Source organism: Rattus norvegicus, chromosome 4 (genome assembly GCF_036323735.1).
Source record: "Rattus norvegicus strain BN/NHsdMcwi chromosome 4, GRCr8, whole genome shotgun sequence".
Lineage (NCBI taxonomy): Eukaryota > Metazoa > Chordata > Mammalia > Rodentia > Muridae > Rattus > Rattus norvegicus.
The window spans coordinates 63,963,723-63,981,998 of NC_086022.1; the positions used below are offsets into that span (position 1 = coordinate 63,963,723).

General features: G+C 46.0%; 1 protein-coding gene across 1 annotated transcript; it reads left to right on the forward strand.

Moving 5' to 3' along the window:
* The first annotated feature begins 698 nt into the window (after nt 1–698).
* Nucleotides 699–13,273, forward strand: Akr1b8 (aldo-keto reductase family 1, member B8). Its single transcript, NM_173136.1, is given in 10 exon segments — nt 699–806; nt 2,813–2,980; nt 4,221–4,337; nt 4,914–4,991; nt 9,014–9,136; nt 9,402–9,508; nt 9,964–10,045; nt 10,727–10,810; nt 11,420–11,502; nt 13,231–13,273. Coding segments are annotated over 10 exon segments (951 nt in total). The 5' UTR covers nt 699–740.
* The last annotated feature ends 5,003 nt before the right edge of the window (nt 13,274–18,276 follow it).

Genomic DNA, 18,276 nt, shown 5'->3' on the forward strand with positions numbered 1-18,276 from the left:
TCTTAGTGGTTAACGAGAACTTTGTTTTTCACAATTTTCCAGCAATTAGATGAGTAAAGCAAACAAAAAAAAAAAAGAGAGAGTTTGAAAACAGACACTTCCAGAACAGCATAATCTCTCTCCTCTCCCTTCCCCTCTTCTCTCTCTCTCTCTCTCTCTCTCTCTCTCTCTCTCTCTCTCTCTCTCTCTCTCTCTCTCCCCCCTTTGCCACAAAATCTACCCAACTGTCTTTTAATTTCAGACTAGTCCTCTGTCACTGATCTTTTGTGATCAACAACAGTTATCTCAAAATAATGCATGTAGACTCCTCATTTTGCCTCGGAAAACTTTTGCTGTCTTCAACCTGGCAGAATACCTACAGGTTTCACAGTTCTCCACATAATGTGGTAACCCAAACGCATCTAGCAAAATAGCTGGAAGGATCTTTCACCCGATGTTCCTAAGGCTCATGAACCTCTAAGTAACTCTCGAGAGTAATCCATGTTCTGCACTAGGGAGATTTCCCTCTGGCTTATGACTAATCTTCACTCACACTCTTAAATCTTGCAAAAGACTGGGACAAACTTCCGGTTCAGTGGGGGGGGGGGAACGATGGGCGGGGTTGGGGATCAAGGGGATGGGTGTGGCTGCTTGCTCACACAGTAAGAGCCTGCCTCTTCTTCCAGGACATAAAAGCCTCCTCCATCCGCTCTTTAACCAGGACACAGACCTCTGCTCTCACAAAGATTTCAGCAACAACCATGGCAACCTTCGTGGAGCTCAGTACCAAAGCCAAGATGCCCATTGTGGGTCTGGGCACCTGGAAGGTGAGTGCACAGTCTTAGGACTCCTGCTGCCTTCAAGCAGAGCAGCTTCTTCCTCATTTTTCTGTGGCGTCTACTGGGAATTTGGAACCCAAGTTGTTTTTGACCTTTCTGCTGTTTCAGGCCTCAAGGCTCTGACAGACTTTCCCCAGCAGTGACATCCTGATAGTGTCAAGTTTCAAGCTTTGAAGGATACACTTTTATCACGCTTACTCTGAACTTAAGAGACACTTAACATTTTATACGTTTTGGCTGGTTTGATCTTTTTCTGGCTGCGTTATTCAGAGGCAGGACACCCAAAGCTCCATATGACCTAGCTCTGTTTCCTACCCACTCGATGGGGGTCGGGGGGGGGGGGGGAAGCGGACCCTACTAAGACATCTGGCCTGGGGGGAAAGGCAGAGTCTCAGACCCCAGCCCAGGCTACTGGCACCTGCACTTTACCAAGATATCACTCCATTTTCTGAGCACATCAAACCAAGCAGGAAGACGACGGAGCCTGGGCTCAGATCCGGTCTGGCAGTTTGCTCCGCTGGCAGAATGCCCCAGGGTCCAACCCGCTTTCTGCTGAAGCACATTTCTCAGCTTCTGTTGAGACAAGTCTGACATTGTCCCATCTCCTAACTCTGCCCTTGGGTTTATTTCCCTTGGTGATAACAGGACAGTGGTCACCTTGTTTCCAGGAGTTCTCTCTTGATTTGGTTTCTGGCGACTGGGACTTAGACTTAGTTTAGGCTGTCCTATAACTCACACTGTAGCTTGAACTTGCAATCCTCCTGCCTCAGCCTCTAGAGGTGATCACAGGTGTGAGGTGCCTCCAGGAGCTGTTTTTGGAGTCCAAGTCTCTTGTCCTGTCATTTGCTGTATTGTCTTTTTCTTCTGAGGGATGCAGGTGGGCTCCCTCTCTGTTTCAGCACTGGGTTAAAATCTTCCTTGACTTTCCTCCAAATTAGAAATTTCACTTTCTACCAAGTTGACAAGCACTCTGACCAGAAGTAACTTTCAGAAGTTCAAAAATGAGAAAGTTTGACAAGGGAGCTTTTCTCAAGATAAGAGGGCAGTATTAGCAAGAGGGAGTCTGCTCTTCTCTGTAGAAAACTGGCAGGTGAGATGCTTGGGAAAGTCCAGGCACTGCTGAACCTGAACCACCAGAGGCCACTTCCTGCCCCAGGGAAGCCAACTATCTCTCTGGTGCTTTTCTATATTTGATGCTTAACCGAGATATTTCTAGGTTTGGTGAAAGAAGAGGGTCGTTTGTAGTTGTTTGGTTTGACTGGTTGTTTTGTTGATGGGGGGATTTTTTGCATATGTTTTATTTTGGGGATAACAATGTGCCCCAAGCTAGCCTCAAACTCACCATCTTCCTGTTTTCCAAATGCTGGGATTTCACACATAAGCTACCATACCCAGTATTTGGCTTTCTGCTTTTAAACAAAGTTGTTTATATTTCATTTGTGAGCGCATCTTTAGAAGCTGTTGTGGGGTAGAACCTGGATTTACCACACAGTAACCATTCTCCACAGTCTTACCTCAGTCCAGGGGGACAATTCCTCTGGGCCACTGCAGAGTTGAGTCTGGATTTCAGCAACTTGCAGTGGGGGGCATCTGTCACCCTAGAAACAAGAGCTCCTTTAAGACCAGGCACATTAGATGGAACTGACTTTTAGCTCTGCTAGAACACAAGGTGGATGAACATTACAGTTCCCTTTTTCTTCTCCTTTGAAAAGTTTGTTTTCAGGACTTGAGAGATGGCTCAGTGCTTCAGAGCACTGGCTACTCTTCAGAGGTTCTAAGTTCAAATCCCAGCAACCACAGGGTGGCTCACAATCATCTGTAATGATTTCTGATGCCCTCTTCTGGTGTGTTTGAAGACAGCTACAGTGTACTTATATATAATGAATAAATCTTTCCAGCAATGCAGTGTGGCTTGGTGAAACTGGGCTGTGTGGAGCCTATTGAGGACGGTTTTGGTATAAGAACATCCAATGGCCTTTTCTGTTGCCTTTCAGTCTACGCCAAACCAAGTCAAGGAAGCTGTGAAGGCAGCCATTGATGCTGGGTATCGCCATATTGACTGTGCGTATGCATATTGCAACGAGAATGAGGTGGGGGAAGCCATCCAAGAGAAGATCAAAGAGAAGGCTGTGAGGCGGGAGGACCTCTTCATTGTCAGCAAGGTATAGTGGTCCACTGTGGATGAAACTTCAAAGCAGGTAGAATCTGGTCCATACCAAGAGCCCTCTCCAGCTTTTCTTAACCTCCTTCCTTGCTTTCCCTATATCTGTCTGTGGGTATAAATATCCGAGTTCCAAGCCAGTACTGATGCGATTCTGCTGTTGGCCCACCCACCTATGTTAGTTTTTCCATAACCAGGATGGCTCCTTTGAGATTTGCATTCTCTTGACTTTCATGCTTTCTGTCATTGACATCCTTCTGTCCACTCAGATGCTAGGGCTGCCTCTAAGGGTGGGTCTTGGGGTAGGAGAGATGGCTCAGAGATTAAGAGTACTTACTGCTTTTGCAGAAACACTATAATTTGGTTCCTAGCACCAACACCCGGTGAATCACAACACCTGTAACTCAAATTCCAAATAATGTGACACCCTCTTCTGTCCTCTAAAGGCATCCACTCACACAGTATGCACACATACATTGAAATAATAAATTAATCTTTCTTTTTAAAAGGGTGGACCCAGAACTATCCCACTCAGTCCTGTGTTCTCAGTGACTATGTAGAAAGAATACTTTTTTATTGTTGCATAGGAATATCTTCTTACCACCATAAAGGTGAAATACAGGGCTGGAGAGATGGCTCAGCAAGTAAGAGCACTGACTGCTCTTACAGTGGTCCTGAGTTCAAATCCCAGCAACCACATGGTGGCTCACAACCATCTGTAGTGTGATCTGATGCCCTCTTCTGGTGTGTCTGAAGACAGCTACAGTGTACTTATATATAATAAATTAATAAATTATTTTAATGTATGAAATATAACATGCAGTTAAAAAGAAAGGAGAGAGCGATGTAGGATGAGGTATCTGGCTGGCTATCCCTAGCTGACACACTCTACCCATGTGGGAACTGCATAGCATGGGCATTTAATTCTTTGTAATTCACCCTTAGGGCCTGGTATCTTGGGAATATGGGACTATCCCACAAATAGCATCAGAATGCCAAGTGGTCTAAGAAACACATCGAATGCTGCAAGCATGAAAAACTCTATCACCCTCAGCACTTGGGAAATGACCTGACTCAGTGAGCCTTGTGTATCAGATCGTGTGCATTAATTAGCTGGTTTTGTTAAATATAAACAGTCTGTCCTGAGGCTAGATCAGACTGTAAGTCTCTGAGCAGGGTGGGTGAGTGTTGTGTGACTCTTTTCCTCCATTTCCTAATGCCCCCGATGTCATACTCTGCAGTTGTGGCCCACCTGCTTTGAGAAAAAACTGCTAAAGGAAGCCTTTCAGAAGACCCTCACGGATCTCAAGCTGGACTACTTGGACCTCTATCTTATCCACTGGCCTCAGGGATTTCAGGTTTGAGCACTTCTCTGTGCTTATCTGTATCCCTGACCCAAGGTTGTGGGAACGTGGGCATGAGTGCCCCTGTCAACTTCCTGCTGATTCCTTGTTCAGTGATGCCCTCTCAAGAGACGCCTTCCATGGTCTTGAGTGTTGTATTCCAGGGTCCAGCCCTCTTGCCAACCAAAGCACGCTGAGACTCCTTCTAATCCGAGTGTGCCTAGGGAGTGGCTGAACCAACTATGAAATGCTGGGAATCAGATCCTTGCCTAGTAAAATTAAAATTCCTCCAGGTTTATGTGAATCCAGATAATGAGGCATCAGTTTCCAAGGTGATAGATGTTCCTGATCAAGTCTATGACAAATATTAGCAGATTTGGGAACTGGTCCAGCAGTTCTGTAATTTGGGATTTACCTAACCACAATAGGTTGGGATAAAGATGTTATTAAAGCTTGATGTCTGCAAATGCATCCCATCCCCTAGACCTGACCAGAAGCTAAGCAGATGTAGGTATTGGATATTTCACTGTCCTGGATCCTTGCTTCATAGAACCAGGTGCAACCAACGGGCGATTTGTTTTGTTTTTACAGGCAGGGAAGGAGTTATTCCCCAAAGATGAACAAGGCAACGTCCTCCCCAGTAAAACAACATTCCTGGAAGCCTGGGAGGTAGGTTCCAGCTTCTACTGCTGTCCAGACTACCATTGTGGTATGAACAGGCCCACATGCCTTGTGTGCAACTCTGTCTCTGTTTTCTCCAGTTCTTCTAACTCCTTCCTCACTGTGTTTGGATTTAGGGTTCATCTGGCATCATCTACTTTTGTGTTTGTTTGGTTTTTTTTTTTTTTTTTGATTCAGTGTCTCACTGTTTATCCCTGGCTAGCCTGGAGCTCACGGAGATCCATGGGACTCTGTCTCCCAGGTGCTGAGATTAAAATCATCTGTTTTTGAGGTGACAATTAGGACCTCACCTGAGACAGGAAATTTAGTCTTGCTCAGTTTGTGGAAAACATACACGAATTTGAAACTAAGAGCAGGAACTTGGTACAGGGATGCTGCCTTGATTTGCACGGGTTAGCTAAGTGGCCTAGGTAAATCATCATCATCATCATCATCATCATCATCATCATCATCACCACCACCACCACCACCACCACCACCACCACCACCACCACCACCACCACTACCACCACCACATCATTATTAAGTTTGGATTTTGAAGACAGAGTTTCTCTGCAGCCCTGGGATCCTGGAACTTGGAACTCAGAGATCTGCCTTCCTTTAACTTCCAGTGCTGGGATTAAAGGCACCCACCATCACACCCAGCTGGCCTAGGGAAATATTTTTAACTCCTTCAAGCCAGTTTCTTCTTACATATGGGCTGGTGGGAAGTCTCAGTGGTACAGTGTTTGCCCCACACATGTGAGAACCTAGAACCCATAGAAAGCCAGGTATAGAAGCACATGTCTGCCATCCCAAGACGGGAGGAAGAGATCTCTGATGATCTCTGGCCAGCTAGACTGGCACACACAGATGAAAAACAAGGAGACCCAGTCTCACCTCAGGTGAAAGGTGAGGAACAGCACACAAGGCTGTCCTTTGACCTCTGCACACTCGCTATGGCATGCGTGCCTGCACACACAGAGGAACCCATACATGAGCATGTACTCACATCATGCACACACTCACATAATTCTACTCATTAGATCCTTGAGGGTGTGGTAAGGCTGAAGGGAGCTAATATCCTAGGCTTTGCCAGAGCCCATTAGTGACCAGCCCTTCCAGGAGTGTTTCCTAAGTACAAATGGTGAAACCTGTAACCTTGAGAATTGGGAGTGGCCATGTCACAGAGTAGGGTGTGACCCAAAGAAGATTAGACTCGGATCCATTTGACTCCAGAGTCCAGTTACCAGACCCTTTAGCACAGTGCTTGGCCAACAGTGAACATATATGTAAACAACAGGAAAAGCAGGTACCTTGCTTTTTAAAATCAAGCAATCCACTCTTATCAGTTCTGTTCCTTTGAAGAACCCACATCAATACATGATGTGCATAATTAACGTTCAAAAGCTAATTAGATCATGGTTGCTTTTCTCTAAAAAAAAATAAATAAATAAGAACTGATATAATGACATTAAATGTGAGTCTTTTGTGTCCAAAAGTGTTTATCAGCCTGCATGTTGTTCTTGCTACTTTGAACTTTAGCTGGAGGTAGCAAGAACATAGAGAGAACAGATGTGCGTGGCAGTGGAAGAAGGAAATGAGGGGAGTAGACAAGGTTTTAGATCGGATGGCAGTCCTAGTGTTGTAGGATGCTGTGCTCTGGCCATAGCATGGCCGCTGCTTTCTTGTAATCAGAGCCGTCTCTTGTAAACTGGACACCCTTGCAAGACTGAACCCAATAACATTCCCTCCTGGGATGAGGGTGGGAAGAGGTCTCACAGGGGCATGAGGTGGACCACCAGGAGCTCCGGAGCACCTCAAGAGCCAGCACACAAGGCCCCTCCTCTTGTACCTGGATATGTAGGACGTTAGTGGTTGCTGGGGAGATGTTTTCTTTGATGGTGTAACAGCCCCAAAGTTGCCCCTGCTCCTATGTGTAGCTCTTCACTCAAGGTTCTGTGTGAAGCCCAGGTAAGGTTGTTTTACCAGCTTAGACACAGGATGGGGTCACTTATTTGGTCTGCTGTTTGCTTATCTGGGCTGAGTAGGCATTTATGTCTCCCCTAAAAAGGTCAATACCTAGAGATATATTTGAAAGGAATCAATCTTGCCAAGTAAATCATTAACTACATGTGCTAGCAACAGAATGCTGGTTACGAGAGTCTCGGGAGAATCTAGAAGTGTGGATTTGGTTTAGTGGTGGGTTTTACTCACCAAGCACAAGGCCAGGGATTCCTATCCCCAGAACAGTAGGAAAATGAAGTCTAAAACATCTGTCCTTCCTTCCATAGTGTATCGTGAAGATTCTCTTGAGGCCTTCTGACCTGGATAGGAAAGGGAAAAATTAAAGGCTTCCAAACAGCCAGCAGCAACACAGGCCCTCCTGCTCGGTTGATGGCTTAAGAAGCAATGCAGTGGTTTCACACGGAGTCCAAAACAGTGAGAAGTCTGCGTAGCAAAGCTCCCAAGACAGCCTAAGATGTCAGCATTCGCTTTTGCACTGACAAGAGCAAATTATTAATAACTTGGCAGGGTGGCTGCCGTATATGGCCATGTAAATAATTTAGTAATACTTCAGGAATGTGTACACATGTAATACACACGGAGTTCTTATACTGATTTAACTATGGCAATTGGCCATTCTGTCATCGTTACATAGGCGTATCCCTGATTTGCCTAGTTCAATGTCCTAACGATATGTCTTATAAATCAATCCAAGAATTATTGCTAAATGAAACCATTTGTTTGTTTGTTTGTTTGGTTGGTTGGTTTTCCAGGGTTTCTTTGTGTAGCCCTGGCTGTCCTGGAATTCTCTGTAGACCAGTCTGGCCTTGAATTCACAGAGATCTGGCTGCCTCTGCCTCTCAAGTGCTCCTGGTGCTCTGCCTGGCTGTACTCTTTCAAGGGCACATGTAGACAAGCTGTAGGCTGTGACTAGAGGCAGCAGGGTTAATCATGTTGGCATGGAGCACGTTGGAACAACAACTAATCCCATGGCAGGCTCACTGACTGAAATCCCAAAGAGGGGAGGGGAGAGTAACATAAAGAAGGCCAGATGGACCAGACAAGCAAACCAACGTTCACTTAGGACACACAAGCACACGTAAGTTATCTCATTCCAGTCTGGGGAGTTCATAGACCTAGGTCTCACGAAGGCTCAGTAGTCCTACCTAGCAAAGTCCTTCCTCACTGACAGGTGGCCCTCAACTTTGTACACTAAAGTCACTAGGGGAGTTTTGAACATCCTAATTCCTGTGCTGAATCCCAGAGTAAGTGCATAAGAGATTCAGGGAGTGGGGTCAAATGTCACCCCAATGTCATTCTTTATTTTCTTTTTCTTCTTCTTCCTCCTCTCCCTCCCTCCTTCCTCACTCTCTCTTTCTCACTTTCTCTTTCTTTCGTCTATCTTAAACACACATGCACACAAACACATACACACACACACACACATGCATGTGCACACACAGATGATTTGGGGAAGAAAGATAGATGGCAAAACTGAATTAATCCATTTCCTCAGGTTACCCAGATTTGGGCAAGGTGAGAGCAGCATATATTCTTTTTTTTTTTTTTTTTTGGAGCTGGGGACCGAACCCAGGGCCTTGCGCTTCCTAGGCAAGCGCTCTACCAATGAGCTAAATCCCCAACCCCTCTTTTTTTTTTTTTAAACATCTATTATGTGTAAGTACATTGTAGCTGTCTTCAGACACACCAGAAGAGGGCATCAGATCTCATTACAGATGGTTGTGAGCCACCATGTAGTTACTGGGATTTGAACTCAGGACCTTTGGAAAAGCAATCAGTGCTCTTAAGTGCTGAGCCATCTCTCCAGCCCGCATCATATATTCATAGTAGCCTCTGCCCCTTGATGAGCATCCACTGTCTGGACAGGCACTTTTTTCTTGTGTAGCTGCTTAAAACTAAAACTTGGAGGTTTGTGTAGCCATTCCTCTTATCTCAGGACTGAATCAAGTCAGCATCCCTGTGTCCTCTTAGAACCATCTAAACAATGGTCCTCTCTGTGACAGGGCATGGAGGAACTGGTGGACCAGGGGCTGGTGAAAGCTTTGGGCGTCTCCAACTTCAACCACTTCCAGATCGAAAGGCTCCTGAACAAGCCTGGACTGAAACATAAGCCAGTGACCAACCAGGTGAGTTCCGTGTGGTGCAGGGCCCTGCTCTGCGCCTGCTTCAGCACTGGGAGGCAAGTTCAGTACTATCTGCAGAGTCTTGCCTCTGGGGTCTGTGTTCAGGATGCTCAGGGAGGTGGGAGGCAGGTCTCTGGGTCTGGTGGGTAGCACGTCTATCAGTGGGCTGTGTTTGGCCTTTGTGTTGGTCCTTTCTTGTGCCTGGAGTTCCCACTGAGCCTCTCAGAAAGGCCTCCTTCTCTAGTGATGGAGATGTTTTCTCTTGCAGGTCGAGTGCCACCCTTACCTCACCCAGGAAAAACTGATCCAGTACTGTCACTCCAAGGGCATCGTGGTCACAGCCTACAGTCCCCTGGGCTCCCCAGACAGGCCTAGGTGAGGCTTCAGAGTGTGAATTTCTTTTTATCAGTCTTAAAATTATTGTTTAATATCCAGTTATTATTGGTCCAGATTTCTCATGTACCTGGAAAAACTATCTCTATGGAGATATATTGGACACATCCAAATAGGATTGCTTGGGGTGGGGGAGCCATGTTTTTTGTTTATTTTATTTTATTTTATTTTACTTTATTTTTTAAAAAAAAGACAGGATGCCTTACCTCTTAGGGATGCTTCTACTATTTAATGCCAGGGCACCTTTGCAAATACCTGAGGCTGCAGAGCCTAAGATGGGATCACAGGAAAGACAGAAAGCTTCCAGGAGGACCCCCTGCCCATTTTGCAGGGAGAGAAGGCTGTGATGCTCCTCCTTGATAGTGTCAGGGAAGCAGGTGTCATTGGCTTGTCACAGTCCTGGAGATTTACTCACTCTGCTCTCTTTCTACCTTTAGGGCCAAGCCAGATGACCCTTCACTATTACAGGACCCCAAGATTAAAGAGATTGCCGCCAAGCACAAGAAAACCACAGCCCAGGTAAAATAATATGCCTCCCAACTCTCAACCCTGCAATCCATTCCTAGTCTTGTTTTACTCTTTCTCTTGCCTTCTTTTAATCCCCTGGAGAGGAGGAAATGAGAAAGGGAAGTCTATTCCCATCTCCCTGAAATGTAGCTGGTATTAAACAAGGGCAACTTCTGTCCCTTCACTTCTTGCCAAGTCCTCATCCCCCACCTAGGGAAATCCTGGTGTTGCCTTCAGGATTACGGGAGATTAAAAAAGGGCCAGAGGGAGCTGCGAAGATAAACATTGTCTTAGTCACGTTTCTGATAAGACATCATGACCAAAGCAACTTAGAGAAGAGAGGCTTTTCTTTGGAGCATGCAGTTACAGGAAGATGGGAGTCCCTGGACATCTTGGCAGGAACCGCGGCAGCAGGCAGGCAGGCGTGGTGCCGGAGCAGCAGCCAAGGGCTCACATCTCAAACCACAGACGGGGAAATGAGAGCACACTGGGAATGACTTAAGGCTTGACACCTTAAGCCTGCCCCCAGTAATGTGCCTTCTCCAACAAGGCTACCCCTCCTAAATCTTGCTAAGCTGTTCCACTAACTGGGGACCAAGTTTCTAAACACATGCCCTTGTGGGGCCAGTCTCATTTATACCACAAAGGTCCTTTTTTACTGAACACATGCCGTCTTCCCTTTGTTTTACACAGGTTCTTATTCGGTTCCACATCCAGAGGAACGTGGTAGTGATCCCCAAGTCTGTGACGCCAGCACGTATACAGGAGAACATTCAGGTAAGATGGAGACCCATTATCTGATAAGAATGTATGATGCAAAGACTCCCATTAGACTTTCTTCTCATCCCATTCTTGGATTATCCGTGTGTCTTCCCAAATTTCTGATCATCTTGTGAACTCTTGTCCCAGGGAGCTGGCCTCAACAGAGCTGAGATAAACCACCAGTTAACCACAAATGGACTGAGGGTGGGGCCCAGAGAAGCCCTGTCATCTCTAAGCATAGGCAAACCTTATGTCACCGAGAAGACCCTTGCTTTCCCATGAGCACTTAGATCAAGAGCCATCGATAACCTGCCCAAGTGCAGACTGCCCTGGCCTACACAGCAACCTTTAGCTGGAGAACAGGCACGGGCTACACTTGAGGAAACGTCCTTCCTGAAGGCTCCACGTGTCCTCAAGGATTAGGCAGTGCACAGGCTGAGATCTTGTGACTACAGGCCCAAGTTCTCTGTTTTTTTGAACACTGAGTTCTATAAATAATTCAGTCTAAATCTAGAAAACGGTTTGTATGCAGTGTGAACCTATGTGTGCAGAGAAGAATGCCTACAGCCTCAGGCACCAGCCCTTTCCTTGGCTAAGGATGCTTTGGAACTCTTGTCCTTCCAGGTCTTTGACTTCCAGTTGAGCGACCAGGAGATGGCCACTATCCTGAGCTTCAACAGAAACTGGAGGGCCTGCCTGCTGCCTGAGTAAGTGGCGGAGGCTGATGTATGAGATTTCTGAAGTTGTAGAGAGAGCATTAGCTGGAAGGGTTAGGTTAACGTTATCTTCAAATACTGTTTTGTTTTGTTTGGAAATTGTGAAAAAGTAAATTTGAGTCATGGGAGGCCATGACTGCCACTAATTCTCTGAAGTTTACCCACAGAGCCAGAGTTTTCAGGAACAACATGCTCTCCCTTTGCAGGAGGCCAGAGCGTTCATCCTCTCTCTTGGTCACTAACTGACTTATCTGTAATGTGCCCTGTGTGTTCTAGCTGGCATATCACAGTACACAAACGTCATGTTTCCCATTCCTGTATTCCCGAAATATGTGAAGGAGCTCTAAATATGTACATCAGGCAGTAACAAATGCCATAGGAAAAAAAAAGTTAGTAAAAGGTACGAGCTATAGTGCTTCTTGGTAGAATAGGGGCTTTATAGGTGATGGTCCAAGGACAGTTTTGCTGATAAAGTCACAATTGGAAGAAGTGAGGAATGCACCATGCAGTATTAGGACAACACCTTTCTTGGCCATTGCACCAGTGGGTGCAAATACCCTGAGGTGAGGTGCAGTGGATTTAGGGCTCCTGAATCAGGAAGCTGGGGAAGCTACAGCGGATGAGCAAGGGCTCTTGTGGGAAGAAATGAATTCAGAGAAAGCCTTAGAGCTAAGGGCAGACAGGTGGTGAGAACGGTTAGGAGGACTTTGATTTTTAAAATGGAAGGAGCTTAGAAGCCAGGAGAGACTGTGAGCACAGTCTGGCACGATTGATTTGATAAACCTTAGAAGTTTCACAGTGACATCTGCTTGAGAGACCACAGGGAGTCTACTCTAACAATCCAGGGAGAAGGACAACAAGTGGACGTGGCTTCCCATGGAAAATAGCTAATTGAATTTGCAAAAGGCTAACAGATATGGTTTTGCTTGGCTGGTTTTGTTTCTTATATGAGCGGTTCAAGAACAGAATTGTCACTTAGAAGTCAAAGATTTGGCTGGAGACGTGTTTGTGATGCTTTTTGGTCACCAAGTAGGTTAATTTTTGGATAGATACATAAATGAGTGGAGATAATAGATTGGCGTCCTCAGAACTAAGCTCAGCCAGCGTCTAATCCAAACGTCAGTCATTCAGTAGCAATGAAGCCTTGGGTGGATCTGTAGCCTTCCCATTTCTCGTTCCTTGTCTACAGAGTAGGGGTGACAGTAACGGTTGTGGCACATAGCCATTGAATACAGAGATCCTAGCTCACGGCTGATCTTGCCTTGTTGAATACAACAACCACAATGCAAATACCAATCTGAGGAATTCAACATGATTTGCCACTTTTTAATAAGGTGGAATGAACTCAAAGAGTAGTCGTGAGCCCTGGGAGTGGGCCAGTCACTAATGATGTGTCTTTAGGACCTTATTCTGATGACATGGCCACTGCGGACTTCCCTACCCTCTTTCCAAATGCTCTGTTCATCACCTAACGGGGAGGCCATGGTGTGCTGTAAGGAAAACCTGAGGAAGCATAGGAAGTGCATTCTTATGGATACCATAACAGTGTGCCTAGGCTGGGTACCTCAGGTGAGAGGGTTCTCGTCTGGTATCTTTGAAACCTTGAGTTGGATCCCCAGTCGTGCACCAAAACAGGCCTCTTTCAAGTTCATAAACTATTCATCAAAGAGCATCAACTATTGGATGGTACTCATATTTCGTCTGTGCTTGTGGCTGCAGGACAGTCAACATGGAAGAGTTTCCCTATGACGCAGAGTACTGAAGCTGAACCAGCCGGCGAGACTTCTCTTTTGCAGATGCATACCTCACTCCTGCAGTCCTCTCAATCCCAGCCTGCCTGGCATCATGGTGTGGGCAAGGCTGTGGTTAAATCCCCATGCTGAATCAGGAACAGACCGTTGCGAGCAGATGTGACTTGGAGAAGTGAATGGACATCTCCTACACTAATTTGATCTGAGCAAATGTTTGTCAAAAACCCGGAGCTCTGGTAACATTTGAGGGTATGCAGATAAAATAATAAAGAGTCATTACATTAAGAAAAGCAGCCAACACGTTCTGAAGTGATTTTTGAATGAGTGAGCTCATTGGGTCCAACTCTTAACATCCACACATTGGCACGGGAGGAAACAGAGGCATGGCAAAGCCAAGAACTTGCTTGCTTGAGATCCCTGTGCTGAGTGCCTGACCCTAAGTTTCAAAGGACAGTGCTCTGAGGCGGGGCTCAAGGCAATCAGATGCCCTCCTCCTCCTCCTCCCAAGCTTCTTAATGTCTTTGATTTCCCTGTGGCTTTCTTGGCCCTTTCTTGTTGTTGCTTCCCAACCTTGCCTTTAACACTCAGTCATGCCAGAGAGTCAGAAGTCATGGGGGGAGAGTCAGAAATCCACAAAGGATATCTCTAGGAATAGGGTGGTAAGTGGGGAGTCTAGACAAGGAAAGAACAAAACAGAACTATTGCCATTAGCCTGGGACACGTCCCTTTTCTATAATATTTCTTGAGAATATTGCAACCATCTATAAAGGCACAGGGAAGAATTTAAAGGACACAGGACCACTTTACAAGTATAAAACTCTCACATCTTTTCTCCAAATGCTTTGGAAAAAAGAAAAGCATTCAAAAACTGTGGTACCTGCAGGGTAGAAAACCTGGATAGCTCTCCCCATCCCTGCTCCCCATGGTCAGTGTGGCAGTGCAGCGTTGTCTCGTCTACTGCTTACTGTACGGAGCCATATTGGATTTGGGCCTAGCCGCTTTTTGACTGCAAGGCTCAAAGTGACTAGGTGACTCTGGGCTGTTTGGCCACAGATATTCACCCCTAAGATGACTGCCATAAGTCTTAAGATTGTTGGACAAAGCCTCTCCCATGAATTTACGGCACAGGAAGATAACATTCAAGGGATGCCTCAGCTCGAGCAGATACCAGTTATCTCCTGAGTCAACACCCGGTGTCTCCATTGCTTGACCTCATCATCGTCTACCACCTGACCTCTTTGCCTCCAGCTATCACTGTCTATATCTTCATGTTTCCCTCCTCTGTGTTTCACAAAGGACACTCCCCCTACCTGAAAGCCTTAAAAGTTGTAACATTCACTCCAATAAACAAGACCTTGACAACAGAACTTTTGCTTGGTCTCCTTCTTCTCTTCACCCCCATTTTGGCCCACAGGTAGAAAGCCTCTTTGGGACCCTGAATAACTGGGTCCCTGCTGGCGGGGACAGCTTACATGCCTGCTTGCTCTCAGATCCTGACTTTCCTCCAGGGAGCACGGTGGTGAGGGATCATGGACACTTACAGCTCCAGGATTCCTGGTCAGATGGCTCCCTCGGGGATTGCACAATAAGGACTCCGTTAGGAAGCCGAAGGGTTGGAGAAGGAAGATGTCGGTTTCAGATCCATCTCCCGTAGGAGTCACGTTTGCTGTGGAACTTCATGTCCTTCTCACACCTTTGTCCTGGATTCTGTCTTACCAGTTCACACAGCACAGATTAGGACACACTACTCTGGCCATTCCTCAGTCTGGCCCTCCATCAAGTTACTGGAGAAAGGAGGCAGGAACTTCCTTTTGAGGCTCTAGTGTGTTTTTCATTGCCTCTCACCTACCTTTTGGTAGTTGCTGAAGTGGGTCCTGGCTTTGTAGTTACTTCTTCAGAAGTAGTGACTTCTCTCTCTGACTTCTCATGTTGCTCTTAGAAGGAAAGGAGCCATTAGATTCATGACCCACCCTCACCAGGCCCACCAGTATCACAGTCATCATCACTACCAACATCATCATCTTCACCACCATCATCTTCACCATCATCCTCTTCACCACTATCTTTACCACCATCATCAATGCCATCATTATCACTATGTAGCCCTGGCTGCCCCAAAACTACATAGATCAGACCGACTTCAAACTTACAGAGATCCACCTGCCTCTGCCTTCTGAGTGCCAGGATTAAAGGTGTGCACCATCATACCTAGAAATGTATCTTAACTGTAATATATTCTGTTGGCCAAGACCATTTCTTCAATTACATTCATTTTCTGAGGTCTGGGCAGATGTGGGCTTTGGGCTCACTAATCTGGCACATTATTATACCTTTATTTGGCTACTCAGTATTTGTCACACACCAGCAGAGTTGAAGTAGGAAATTATTAGGGAGGGTGTGACTTATCTGGATCACTTCTGTGGAATATGACGGAGAACAGCAGAAATGACAGAGTAAGGCATGGTTCCTATTCATTTCAGTTCTCATCGAGACCCAGTGGTGATCAGAAGCAGAGCTTGTCATGGGCCTGTTGCATTTCCAGAGTTGAGATGAAAACACTCTTGCTGATTCTGTGCTGAATTCCCACTGCTCTGCCTAAACAATACTCACTGGCATGTGTGTGCACCAAAATACGAGTTTAACAGTGAGCGACCCTTACGTGATTTAAAGGCTTTATGCTATACTTATTCATTTCTTTGCTTTTGGGACAGGGTTTCTCTGGGTAGTCCTGGCTGTCCTAGATTTCCCTCTGTAAGCCAGGCTGGCCTTGAACTCACAGAGATCTGCCTGTGACCTTGGCTGAGATCTCATACCATTTTTACTAGATCCTGTGCCATTCTAACTCTGTGTGGCTTTAGTTTTCTGTCTATAAGAGCCTGCTCCCCACGAAGGCAAGGGCTGTGGAATCTAATAGGAGCACTCATAATTATCAGCTCATCTATAAGGCTACCCCATTCTCTAAGGACAACTTTTCTAGGTCTAACTGTAAAATACTAATAGTGACAATGTGCTGGCATGGTGTTGCACACGTATTTACTCCCAGTACCGAGGAGGCTGAGGCAGGAAGATCGCAGCAAAATCTGGGCTGGCTCTGGCAACCTCTGGACATAGCAACCTAGTCCTTTTCTCTTCCTTCCTCTCTTTAGTACATACACACATACAAACATACAGACACGCACACATGCATACAAGACATACACAAAGACACACATATCATCCAAACACACACAGAGACACTCACATGCATGCAAACACACACACACACACACACACACACAAACACACACACACATATACAAAAGAATCACACACATCGCTCACTTGATTCTCAGAAAACACTGCCAGTCAAGTGTCCTCTCCCAGGTTCAGAGACAGAAGGAGAGACCTATGGGTTGGAAGTCACAACTCCCTGAAAGTACATCCTCCAAAGTAAGTTCCACTTCTGCCTGCTGCAGCTCTGTGACAGGCTCTTTCTAACCCTGCACCCTCTACTGTTTGACTCATTGCAAGAGTTCCTAAAGGCCCTGGGTCCCTCTGGTGACCATGTCCTTCACTTTTGCCTGAGCTCTGACAGAGAAAAGTGATCTCAGGAAACCAAACCTTCCTGCTCCTGCTCTGATCCCTTCATTAAGGTGCAGCATCTCAGCTCAGCTTCATCTGTTCATGAATGAACAACACAAGAAAGCCCTGTCTCTGTGGAAGCTCTCAGGCTCTGGAGTCTTGAAACTTACGTCTGTTCTCCCAGGAAGCTGGGAGCCAAGCTCTGGGACAAGTATGCAAACACTGACTGCATCCTAATTGTCAGCTGGCAACACCATCCCTTTAGAATTCACCAGACAAGGAGGCCCACACTCACAACTGCTAACTCTACCAGCTCTGATGAGCTGAAGGGTTTGCTTTGGCCCAGGGGAGGCCTGTGGGGAAGGCCTGCCCTGGGGTGAGCCTGGGCTGGCAGCAGAGCCACATCTAACACAAGGGCAGGTCTAGCTGTGGGCCTTGGGCTGCAGAAGAGAGGATGGGGCTGGTTAGGGAGCTGCAGCCTTGGTCAGCCAGCCTGGACTCAGGGATTAATATGTATTCAAGTTCTCCCAGTCTTCAGTGTTATAGTCTAGCTAATCCCAGGAATTCTGCCCCCAGTGAATCCTTAGGAAATCCTGTGTTTATAAAAGCCACCCTCATGTGTTTTCCTTCTATACATCTCAATTCTGAGTTCAGAGACACAAAAGCCAACAGTGAATCTAGCTGGCTACACTAGTTACTTCTCTGTTGCTGTGATAAGACATCAGGACCAAAGCAAGGTCTCGAACACCTCCTTTGGGCTTATGTTCCAGAGGTTTAGAGCCCATAATGCAAGGCTGAGACAGCAGGGGAGGATATTGGCAGGACTGGATGTTGAGATTACAAGCAAAAAGGGGGGAGGGGATGGAGAGAGAGGGAGAGGGAGGAGGGAACACTGGGTAGGTTAGGATTTTTAACCCCCAAGTCTGCCCCCAACGGTGTCCTTCCCCCAGCAAGGCTTCACCATTTAAACCTCCAAAGAGCATCACCCCTGGAGTCCAGTGTTCAATACTCAGTCTATGGAGAGCATTCTCATTCAAACCACCTCTGGCTTATGTCTGTGACAGACTCAGTACTTCAATGTTTTTGTTTTTTTTTTTTTTAGAAAGATGTACAGTTGGACTGGAGAGATGGCTCAGTGGTTAAGAGCACTGACTGCTCTTCCAGAGGTCCCAAGTTCAATTCCCAGCAACCACATGTTGGCTCACAATCATCTGTAAGGAGATTGGATGCCCTCTTCTGGTGTGTTTGGAGACAGCTATAGTGTACTTACATAACAAACAAACAAACAAACAAACAAACAAACCTTAAAAAAGAAATGTGTACAGCTAATGGAAGCCATTTAATTTAGCACATTAATTTCAATTTTATTGATTTAAGAGTGAACTATTCCGCTAATTTAAGTTAGCTGACAGATTAAATGAAAGCACTTTAAAATGTGGCATCTTTAAGCTAA